This window comes from Trachurus trachurus, assembly GCF_905171665.1.
Source record: "Trachurus trachurus genome assembly, chromosome: 16".
Classification (NCBI taxonomy): domain Eukaryota; kingdom Metazoa; phylum Chordata; class Actinopteri; order Carangiformes; family Carangidae; genus Trachurus; species Trachurus trachurus.
In genome coordinates this window covers 5,150,679-5,163,038 of record NC_139902.1, presented here as the reverse complement: position 1 = coordinate 5,163,038, position 12,360 = coordinate 5,150,679, and the positions used below count along the sequence as shown (strand labels likewise).

The following is a 12,360-nucleotide window of genomic DNA, read 5'->3' as shown; positions in this document are numbered from 1 at the left end:
TTGAACTTATTATATCATAATATATTACATTATAATTTACTACTATAGTTTTCTATCTATCTATCTATCTATCTATCTATCTATCTATCTATCTATCTATCTATCTATCTATCTATCTATCTATCTATCTATCTATCTATCTATCTATCCATCCATCCATCCATCCATCCATCCATCCATCCATCCATCCATCCATCCATCCATCCATCCATCCATCCATCCATCCATCCATCCATCCATCCATCCATCCATCCATCCATCCATCCATCCATCCATCCATCCATCCATCCATCCATCCATCCATCCATCCATTCCTTCTAAGCTTTAATGGCACCTTATAGTTGAGCAGTGTGGTTACAGTAAATGACTGACACACAGTGCTGATGTACAGGCTCCATCCCTGAATCCAAGCACAGACTCTCATTCAGTCGTCAAGAGTTACCAGTTAAAATCCGAGGACAATTCTCCCGTGTCTTACAGTAAACGGCTGAAGCAACGCGCACAACTCACAACACACAACACACAGCAGATTAGTTTTCTTCTCTGCTCCTCCAGACAGTAATAACCTGAGGACTCTACCAACAGCTTCATCCATCCCTCTGGATGGATTAACACCAATAATGTCAAGAGGTGATGCTGAAGGACTGACGGCTGAGAGGCTGGAGGTGAATCTTCTCCAGTGCACCAGGCTTAATGTTCATGTTACCTGGCCCTCATCAGGACAACAGGATGGAGCCATTTGAGCGAATGCTACTGTAACTTTAACACGATAACATGCTGAAAGTTAATGAGCTGATTAATCAAATGTGCTGTTCTGTAGTTCTGTCTTAGATTAGTGTGATAGCATGTTGACATTCACTAATCAACACTAAACTCGGTACAAGAACAGCTAATGATGATGGCATCTCATTACTTCTCCAGGTTGTTGTGGTTGGTCTAGTTATTTTAGTGCCAGTTGCTACGGTGACACTGAGATCTCAGCACACAACTTCAGAAAAAAAACAAAAAAAAACATGCACACAAATGCACAAGCATGTTGTCAAATGCTTTTAAATCTGCAGCACGTTTGTGTCTTTGCATGCGTTTTCTTAAGCTGCAGTGTATTGAGCCCTCTGGGCCACCGTAGGAAGCCCTGCTCGATGCAAACTGTGTTCATGGTGGCCGGTAATTGAAGTGCCAGCCCGGGTCAGGATCAGCAGCCGGCCCGCTCTTACACACAGGGCACTGCATCAGAGTGAGAGGGTTCACTAACAACACACATTCACCTGGTGGAGAAACTACAGGAAAAGACCAAAGACATTTGGATAAATTATCTGACATCCTTGAATGTCTGTTCCCATTTCCTTTCCAATCCATCTATAGTCCGCTGCTTCTCTTGTGTTCCTGGCACGTCTACAGTCAGAGTGAATCACCCTCCTCCTCTGGGGACCATGAACGTCTCTGCAAATCTGATGGCGACTCAGGAGCTGTTGAGCTATTTTTGACCAAAACTGTGAACCGACCGACCAGCTGAAAACCTAAAAACTCCACCCACACGCAAACACGGCAAGTGCAGCAGCTCGAAATTTGTGAAATAGCTCTTCAAACCTCAACAGCTTTATGGTGAACAGCCTGACTGATACTTTGCAGTTTTCCCTTCAAATAGGTGGTTTGGAAAGTGGGGATGTGTTTACGTATCTGGTCCAACAGTCTCTGTGTGGATTTCTCTTACCACAGCTGCACCATACTGATTCATCCATTACAGGCAAAAAAAAAAAATGACAATAACAACAAGATGAGATACTGTACCGAAGATGCTCTGTGGAAAATGCACATCGCAGAAGGGAGAGAAAAAATATTATTTCCCTATTAAATGGTGCTCGGGTTGAAAACAGCTCTGGGATCATTTGAAATCAAGCGAGTGACCTTGATGTCTGTGAGGCCGGGGTCAGTCACAGCTACACCTGCTGAGTGGGTGAGTCGGTGCTGATGGGAGTCCACTCTTCTTTTCACTCCTCATTAGAGACTCTGTTGCATGTTGTTCTTTTGACCTGATTTCAAATGACTGTGTTATTAATAACTTATTATTCATATTATCATTTTTATAGTAGTTACAGACCAGTAGAAAAAAAGAAAAAAACATCTTTTCCACTTCTGCTGCTCCTGTGTTTGGACTTGGACCTGTCTCCTGCAGTCTGATAAGTGCAGCTGCTGTGTCTGGGTCAGCTGCTGAACCAGCCGCCACTGAACTGGACATTAATCTTCATTTTATCCGGTGCTGTTCTCTGCGAATCACATTTGCCACGTACACAACGCACCCCGACCCTTTAAATTATTTATGTTCCCATCCTCTCCTCCCCGATAACGACGCCTGGGGTGGGGCGGTGATACGGGAGGAAAAAGAATCTCCTGGTCTAATGTGAGAGGCTGAAGGGAACACGTTGAACTGAGGAGAACACACATTAGGAGATCCCTTTTTTTGTGTGAGGGATAAATCCGTCTGCTCTGAGTGTTGTTTGCACAGAACACGACACGGGCAGATCCTCTCCTTTATCTGCAGTCATGGGGTGAATCAGTCGAGTGTAATTAACACCAGACCAGAGACGAACTTTCCCGTGGATGTTAAAGAGGACATATTATGGAGATATCACTTTTTGAAGGCTCTTTAACATGTATTAGGGTGTTTGGCTTGGCTTCCGGCCACCAAAATGTGAGAATTTACAAAAAAATCTGTAATTTGCAGGCTCCAGGTTAAAATCTAGTGGTGTGCATCTTCACTGGCCTCATGTTTCGGTTCGATTTGATACGATGCATCTTGATGCATTTCGATGCATCACATCCTCAATTTTCTGTTGCCACACAGGACATGTCTGTATGATGATACAAGTCAGCAGTGTAAAACTCAAGGATGTGGGACATTGAAACATCCTGAATGCTATGAGTGACAGGCAAACAGCCAATCATTTAGAGTTGGACTCTATGCGGACCCAAAGTGGACGCCTGCCCGACACGTCCATACTGTGCGCACAGTACGACCAACTCTGCTCCAACCTGTGAAGCAGCGGTGGCATTAGTGAAGTAGCGGCTGCTCACTGTCACTGAAACACTGGATGAAATGTCTGTTTAAATACGCGGGTGGCTTACATCTCACTTGGTAGAGCACGCCCGCTGCAGCGACCCTGGGTTTGATTCCACCTGTCAGTCCCTTTGCTGCGTGTTGTTCCCCCCTTTCACGCTCTCCCCTTTCAAAATAAATGCATAAAAATACCGGAGAAAACGAACTTGTGACCTGGTGGCTGGTTAGCGGTGGTGGCTGCCACCAAATTCTGTATGCAGGAATTAATTGTTTAAATTTAAAAAAACGATTATGTGATATAACTGCATCGATTCAGAGTCCAATTAAGAATCTCAATGCATCTTTTAATCGATTATTTTCGGCACTCCTATTAAAATCCATGAGGTTTTATGAGCTGTTCCCTCAGTTGTCTTCCAATGATGTAACTATTTTTTTTAATTTGCATAATCCCACCCCTACCTTGTGCCAAGCACTTTATTAACTCATAAGCCTTTATTTATTTTTTATCTACTATTATTAGTGATAGGTTACCTTTTTTGTGTGCCTTGTCTTGTATCTGTTGCTGCTGTGACAAAGTGAATTTCCCCCTTGGGGGATTAATAAAGTTGTATTCTATTCTATTCTATTCTATTTTATTCTATACCAGTAGAAGGGGGCGGGGCAAGCAGTGGTTCATTTGTATTTAAAGGGACAGGCACTGAAACCAGCCGTTCTGAACAGGGCTGTTTTGAACGGATGAAAAGAGCTGTGATGTTTGACCCTTGGGGGATTTTGACCAAAGCATGTCACAGATATGTCTTTAAGACACCTGGGAACTATTTGAATTTGTGGAAAAGGGGTAGAATGTGTCTCCTTTAAAGTAAAAAAACAAAAAAAAAACAAACACATTTGGCACATTCTGAATCTGCCTCCTGCAGCGTGGTCTTTCAGAGCTAACCACAAACATCTCGTCTCTCATCAGTCTCATGATTAAATTGCCTTAAAGTATCAATCCCATTTAATTACTGTCATTATCATCAATGAGAAATTACCAGAGCCTAAAATGGCAGGGTTAATTAGGCTTACAGGGACGGAGAGATTATTTATTTATCTGTGGTCGCCTGCGCTGGGAAGATATGAATTGCGAGGTAACTTCACGTAGAGAGTCTGCTCGGCTCACTTCTCCAGCTTTGTCAGCATCTCCTTGTTTTATTTCTCGCTTTACTCTGACTTCTGTCACTTTGCTTCCCACCACTTCTGTCTCTCTCATCTGTCGCTCACTTCCTGACTCGTCCCTTTGTCTTTTGTAATCTTGCACGCTCTCAAAGTCACAAACACATCCACATCCGTGTGTGTGTGTGTGTGTGTGTGTGTGCCGCTCGCCGTGGACACTTCAACCACTGCCGTCCTTTCAAGTAAACACACACACAAGAAAATACTTGTGTTGGCAGCTTTGAAACGTTCTCTCTGTTCGCCTGCTCATCCAAACAGATGCTGCACAGATCTGTGTTTGACCCGGCAGTGGGAAGAGGAGCTTCTCCCGCGTTCACCCCCCATCTCACATCATCATCACAAAGCAACCGAAGCCCTTGTCTTCTGCTCGTCGATCCCCACCTCTAGATTTCTCTGATTAGTTCCTCCCGTTTTGGATAAAAGTGTCCAAATCAGTCAAAATCGGCCGTTGTGGAGATTTATCTGAAATGAAAGCGCTGCTGCTGCTTGGATCTCGCTGACACACGATGGAGAACGACTGCTCAAAGCCAGTGAGTTCTTACTTCTAAGAAGTGAGCAATTTTCACTCTGACACAATATTCCAGGAGCTGATTTCACAGTTAAACACCTACAAATCAGAGAGGCTGGAAATAACCACTAAGTCTAAATATGACCGCTGCAGGGAGTAGCAACCTGCACGCATATTTATGGCACAGACCCAGCTGGTAAAAAGCAAACACGCACCACCGCTGATAGGCAGACAAAGCAGGCGGAGCCACAGAAACACAACGTGTGGAATGTCTTACTTCTTGGGAGGCACCTGTCCCACGTTGACGCGCACGCAGATGACTTTGCGGGTCTGCATCCCCATGGAGCAGGGGCCCTGGCCGTCGCCCGTGGACACGTTGAGGGACGAGGACGAGGGGTCTTCGGCGCAGGGGCCCCACGGCCCCGTCTGCCAGTGGTACACGGTGCAGGCGTGTTCGTTACAGTTCCTCACCTCCTGAAGGGAACTGCTGTTGGGGCACAGGGCGCCGCCTGGCAGACAAGACAGAACACAGTGAGGGTCTAAACAGGACAAGATGATACATCTGGAGAAACTAACACTAAACCAATCACTGCATGTTCTACTTATAAGAATGTGACAAATAAAGACATTTAATGTGATACAAGTTAGTCATCATACTAGTGTTGTAGTGCTTGAGACCGGACCGGTCTTGAGACCAGTTTTCAAAGTCTTGGTCTTGTCTCGGTCCAAGTCAAGCTGGACAAGGGACTTTTCTCAGACCAGTCAAGACCACAGCTGCAGTGACATCTTTTTAAAACTGTTTTAAATGTCTCTGTCACTCGCTCACTTTGGTTTATGTAATGTAATTCAATAACTTTACGTAAGATAATTATAAGTATTTACAAAAGTTTCTGCTTGTGTAACCATCTGAAACATTGGTGTCACCAGAGTCAACAGTGGGAGGAGACTTCAGCAGGTTCTGTTCTGTGTTCTTCTGTTCAATCCAAACTTTGTTTCAATTGGTTAGATTTTATATCAAATTATATTGTCTTTTTAGCAGAGGAATAATGTAAATATCAAGCCATATTATTACAGTATTATGAGGACTGGCTCTGAATGCAATAATGGTCTTGAAAATGGTCTCGCATTGGTTTGGTCTTGGTCTCGACCCCCTCAAAGTCTTGGTCTTGGTTTTGACCCGGTCTCGGGTTAGGTGGTCTTGACTACAACACTATTCAGTAACACTACAGTATACACACCCACAGATAAGACTCAACTCTGCAGCTCCATTTACAGTAACTCTGTCAGTTCATTATTTTTGGTTCATGGTCCAAAACTCCACTGTTTTGCTTCACTCACTCTCAACCATCAGAATAGAAGGCTCTGATAAACCCACAGTATTTACACCACCTGTCCTACTAAAAGAGAAGAGAAGAGGAGAGAAGAGAAGAGAAGAGAAGAGCAGAGCAGAGCAGAGCAGAGCAGAGCAGAGCAGAGAAGAGAAGAGAAGAGAAGAGAAGAGAAGAGAAGAGAAGAGAAGAGAAGAGAAGAGAAGAGAAGAGAAGAGAAGAGAAGAGAAGAGAAGAGCTGTGTTTCTCTGACAGGAAGTTAGATGTTGGATATGAGTCTAAATAAATGCTCATTTTAAACCAGTTTACTACAGAAGTGACATAATAACCTTGTCAGGAGATAATCATCAGATAATAATATGAAATCTGATCGATAGAGTGAACCACTGCTGCTGTAGCCTGTATGTAAACATCTGATTATTGTGGGATGTTTTGGGTTTGTTTGATGTGGGCTTCTGTGTTATCTTCCTCTATATGTGTGTTGTTGTTTTCTTGCTGAGGATCCCTCCTGACTGTGTGAACTGTGGCGTTTACCACTGGCTCCACTAGAAAATAATAAATAAAGCCTGGCTGACACAGTTTGAGGAGGACTGTGCCGTTGCCACGTCAACAGTCGTCGACCCCAGCAGGAGCTCAGCAACACGAGCTGACTAAACCTGTTTATTTCACCTCCATCAGGGTGATTGACACTAGAAACATACAATTAACACCTTCACCCACTCGGACCGTGTTGTACTGGTGAAGTCAAGCACTTCTTTCTCATTGATGATCATCTTTGAAAAATATCCTGACTCCAGGCCAGGAGTTATGATACGTCTGGAGTTATCTGCTGCTCAGACTCGGGGCTTAAGCACATTTTCCCTCCAGTAAGAAGCTCTGTTAAATCCAGCACAACCTGTCGAACAATTGCCGTTAACCTATTTTTCTGCCTGAAACTCCTGGATCTGTGGAACACACTGAATAGAACCTGCACTCTAACACTTTAAAGCGCCTTTATAGTGAGACTTTCCTAGAGTTCAATTGTTTAAGAGACACTTTCAGCAGCTTTTTTTCACTTTGCGCGTGTAACTTAGCGGCGCAGAACAAAGTCATAATAGCTGTGTTTGCCAAAGCGCACCTGGATTTTATTGACATAAGTAGGAGGGAACCATAAATCGTCTCCAACCTGAGCACTTACACTCAGTGGCAGCTTCATAAAAAGATATAGCCAGATTTTAATGTTCTGAAACACACTTTTCACGAGGACCTAAAAAGTACTCTTCCACACAAGGACATAGGAGGTCTTAAATAAACAATATCTAAAATAAACAATAAAAGAGCCTGTTTAAAATTTCAGGAGGGTTTGTTTCCCTGAGGCGACAGCATGATTGATTGATATGTGGCTGCTGCTGATCCCATGTGATGCCATTGAGCCATCTTCTTCAATTTGTTTAAAGCCGCAGTGTGTAACTTATTTGGCTTTTTATTAGCAAAAAACAAATATTGCTTTCATAAATCTGTATTTCACTGAAGTCGAATCACAGCCGCATACAAATGAAAGCTTTCTTGTACCTTAGAATGAGTTGTTACAAGTCGTTACAAATACATAAGTGGGCGACGCACCGAACCGAGGCGGCCATGTTGCATTGCCATTTTTTACTTTGAGTGTCAGCGTGACCGTAGGTAACCACGGAAACTCAGCGGAGCTGTCGGCTCGGCCTGTTAAAACTGTCACCACTGTGTAGTGTGAGGAAGGACGGAGGCACTGGTGTTGCATTCAGGTGCAGTCAGGCAGACGGCCGTCGGCAAACCAACCGGATGTCATTTTACTCCACGAGAGAAAGACGGTAAAACGTGGGTAAACAATACGACATCACCATGACAACATATTGTCACGCCTGTATTGTTTTGCCTCGTGCTTGCCTCGTACTTGTTTACATAGACGCTTGTTTATCCTGTTACATGCAGCGTCTGTTGTCTGTCTGACGTCTGCCCGATTTCACGTGAATGCAACATCAAGAATACGTTCAGATATGCAACCGCACCACTAGATGGGGGGAATTCCTACACATTATAATGTACTTAATAGTTAGCGTATTTCATAGTCACATGTTCATTCTTAGCATCATCCCTCCTCTCTGGGATTAAAGGTCACTATTAGAACCTGCTGTTTCCAGAACCCATGACTCAGTAATAGTCCTGGAAACTTTGGAGGTGTGAGCTGGACATGCGCCGTTTTAATATTCAGCAGGTGCTGCCAAGAAATCAATTTAAGCCGCCGAGAAAGTCCATTCTGAATACAGATAGCTTTCCCCACTATTTATTCATTTTTTTTGTCAATCTAAAATGACTTTTTATCTCAAGTCGCTGACACTTAATAAATCCAGCATTTACTTATCAGTGCTTTCAGTATATCTACTCTTTTTTTTTTTTTGAAAAATCTGTTTATTGGCATTTGTAATTAAACACACACAAATCACAGATTCAGTAAATGTACACATTAAGCCCCCGCCCGCCTCCCGCCACCCCGTTGTCCCAGATCCTCTAAGAGAAAAGAAAATACAGAGAAAATAATGTGATAAGGGAAAAAAAAAAAAAAAGGTGACAGCTGAATAGACTGCTTAAGAAAATAAATAAATAAATAAATAAATAAATAAATAATAATAATAATAATAATAATATAAAATTAAATAAAACAAAATAAAATAAAAAGACAGCAATGGTTTAAGTTACCAGTTTTTCACCTGCATATGCAAAGATATCCTCTACTAGTCCCAGTTTGTCACATCAGTCATGTTATCAAAATAAATCAGAAAAGGCATCCAGACCTTGTTAAACTTGTCCTTATTACCTCTCAGGGTGAATTTAATCTTTTCCAACTTAAGGTGAAACATAATGTCCCTGATCCATCTGGCATGGGATGGAGGTTTGGAGCTCTTCCAATTTAACAGTATTTGGCGACGGGCAAGTAAAGTAGTGAAAGCCACCACATTGTACATATTTAATGGCCAGACACAGTCCCCAGGTCTTACACCAAATAAAGCTATTAAAGGATGCGGATCAATAACCATACTAAAAGCTTCACTCAAGGAATTAAATATTGCAAGCCAAAATGTGCGAAGAGTGGAACATGTCCAAAACATATGTATTAAGGTCGCCGGTGCATGTTTGCACCGGTCACACGTAGGGTCAGCGCTGGGATAAATCCTAGCCAGTTTGGCCTTGGTTAGGTGAACACGGTGAACAATTTTAAATTGTATAAGGCCATATCTACTACAAGAGGAAGATGAGTGTACTTGCTTTAGGACTGACTCCCACGTATCATTGGAGAGAGGTGTGCCAAGATCCTCCTCCCAGAGAGTCCTAATATTTGTAGTGGGCTGAGGATTTATGTTAGTTAGTGTATTATATATCCTTGTGATGGCGCCCTTAAGACTTGTCTTTGTGGCTAGAAGAGTATCCAGGGCTGTCTCTGGAGGCAGCTCAGGGAAAGGGTGGTAACCCTTTCGGGCAAAGTCCCTAATCTGAAAAAAGCGGAAGTGATGTGACTGGGGTAAGCCAAATTTTTCCACCAGCTGAGCAAATGATGCAAATACCCCATCAATATACAAATCTTTAATAACTTGTATTCCGTTCCTGTGCCATGCGCGAAAAGACAGATCCAACTGGGCTGGTGTAAAGAGATGGTTTGACGCAATGGGTGCCATTAAGGAGGCTTTTTGCAGGCCGAATTGCTTCCGAAACTGTGACCAAATTTTAAGTGTATGAGCTACGACTGGATTAATGTGTGATGTAGGAATTGCTAGAGGTAAAGGGGAAGTAACTAAAGAGTGGAGAGGGAGATCATGTGCTTCCATCTTTACCCAATCAGGCGCATGCTCAGAAGGATTGCTTTGGACATGTGTGATAACTTTCTGAATATTGCTAGCCCAGTAATAGTAAAGGAGGTTGGGCATAGACATCCCACCCGCTGTTTTGGGTCTTTGTAAAAAGGCCCTACCAATCCGAGGCTGCTTGCCATCCCAGATAAAATTAGAAAATATCCTATCAAGAGAATTAAACTTCTTTTTGGAAATGAATACAGGGATATTCTGGAAAAGATATATAAATTTAGGAATTATATTCATTTTAAGCAAATTAATACGCCCAGCCAATGATAACGGTAACATGCGCCAACGCTCCAAATCTTTTTTGCATTTGTCAATTAAAGGAGAATAATTAAGTTTATATAATAGCTGAAAAGAGCGAGGGACGGTAATCCCCAGGTATTTAAAATGGGATGTTACTCTCCTGAAAGGGAACATGGAAGCAGGAATATTAAGGGCGGTGGGGTTGAGAGGGAAAACTTCACTTTTTTGCATATTGACCTTGTAACCGGAGAGTTTCCCGAACTGTTCCAACTTAGATAGAATGGACGGAAGGGACTTTGCAGGATTGGTAATATATAGGAGGAGGTCGTCTGCGTACAGTGACACCTTATGTACCTTATCACCTCGGATTATCCCCTCGAAGGTGCAACACTGTCTTAAGGAAATTGCAAGCGGCTCAATCACTAAGTCAAAAAGCAGCGGCGATAGGGGGCATCCCTGTCTCGTTCCACGGTACAAAGGGATATAGCTTGATTGCGTTTCGTTTGTTCGAACTGAGGCTAAGGGACCGCTGTAAAGTAATTTGACCCAGGAAATAAAAGTGGGTCCAAAACCGAATCTTGAAAGGGTATCGAAAAGGAAGCCCCATTCCACCCGATCAAAAGCCTTTTCTGCATCTAAGGCAACAATAATTTCAGGAGAATAAGACTCTGACTGGGTGTACAATATATCAAGAAGCCTACGGGTGTTCGAGAAGGAGTGTCGTCCTTGAACAAATCCTGTTTGATCAGGTGAAATGAGGGCTGGGAGAACCTTTTCAAGGCGCTTGGCAAGACATTTCGCAAGAATCTTACAGTCCACGTTGAGTAGACTAATTGGGCGGTAGGACTCACAGCGAAGGGGGTCTTTGTCTTTTTTAGGAATTAGACATATAGAGGCTTGCCTCAATGTTTGTGGCAGCTGGCCGTGCAGGAGGGCTTCATTGTACATATTCAAAAGTAATGGGGAAAGTTCACTAGAGAACTTTTTGAAAAATTCCACTGGGAACCCATCGGGCCCGGGTGTTTTCCCAGACTGCATGCAGTTAATGGCTTCCCGAACTTCCTCAACTGTCAATGGATTTTCAAGACTAGATCTCCAAGTATCGTTCAGCCTAGGTAGATTCAGTTCCTGATAAAAAGAGTCTGCTTCACCGGGGCCGGTAGTGCACTCTGAAGTATATAATTTACCATAGTACTCAGCAAACGTGTCATTAATTTGTTTGTGGTCAGTGACCATGGAGCCTGAGGTGGTCTGTATTTGAGTTATTTGACGCGACATGTATGACTGTCGAGCTTGGTGAGCCAAAAGTCTGCCTGCTTTGTCCCCAAATTCATACACAGTATGCCTGGCCCTTAGAAGCAGGTGCTCAGCCTTGGCAGTTGAGGCTAGATCAAACTCGGTTTGAAGAAGAATCCTCTTCTGATAGAGTTCAGGAGTAGGTGAGGTTGCATACTGTGCATCTAACTGGGCTATATTATCACTGAGTTCCTTTAATTTAGAAATGTTTTCTTTTTTACTGTGGGAAATGAAACTAAAAATCTGGCCACGCAGGAAGGCTTTTAAGGTCTCCCAAAGAATACCATGAGAGATATCTGGCGTGGCATTTGTTTCAATAAGGAACTTTATCTGAGTGCTTACAAATTTTGTAAATTTAGAGTCTGAGAGTAAAAGAGAGTTCAAGCGCCATGCTCTGCATGCAGGGGGTTGCTCAGGGAAAGACAATTCGAAAGAGAGTGGGGCGTGATCGGAGATAACTATACTATGATATGTGATGTGGTCTATAAGGGGAATAAGCCGAGTGTCAAGCAAGAAATAATCAATTCGAGAGTAAGTACTATGAACTGGCGAGAAAAAAGAAAACGCTCTACCAGTTGGAAAATTAAACCTCCAGGGTTCGAACAGCCCGTATTGTTCTATATAGTTATGAATGACTTTGGCTGACTTGGAAAGCGGTCCAGGTTTAGCAGTGGAGCGGTCTAGCTCAGGACAAAGAACGCAATTAAAGTCCCCACCAATAATTAAGTTATGAACATCAGCATCGGGCAGGGCTGAAAAAAAGGATTTCATAAAAGCCTCATCGTCCCAGTTAGGAGCGTATATGTTTGCTAGAATTACAGATTTATTAAGGAGTTTACCAGTGACTATCAC

The 12,360-nt window shown here is 43.0% G+C and overlaps 1 protein-coding gene across 1 annotated transcript in view; it reads right to left on the bottom strand.

Moving 5' to 3' along the window:
* Positions 1-12,360, bottom strand: part of thsd7ab (thrombospondin, type I, domain containing 7Ab) — a gene marked incomplete at both ends in the record, with an annotated part of 221,581 nt that overhangs the window by 104,529 nt on the left and 104,692 nt on the right. Inside the window, one exon of the mRNA XM_083989779.1 lies at positions 5,053-5,284. Within this exon, the coding sequence (XP_083845905.1) occupies positions 5,053-5,284 (232 nt within the window). The remainder of the gene's footprint in view (positions 1-5,052; positions 5,285-12,360) is intronic.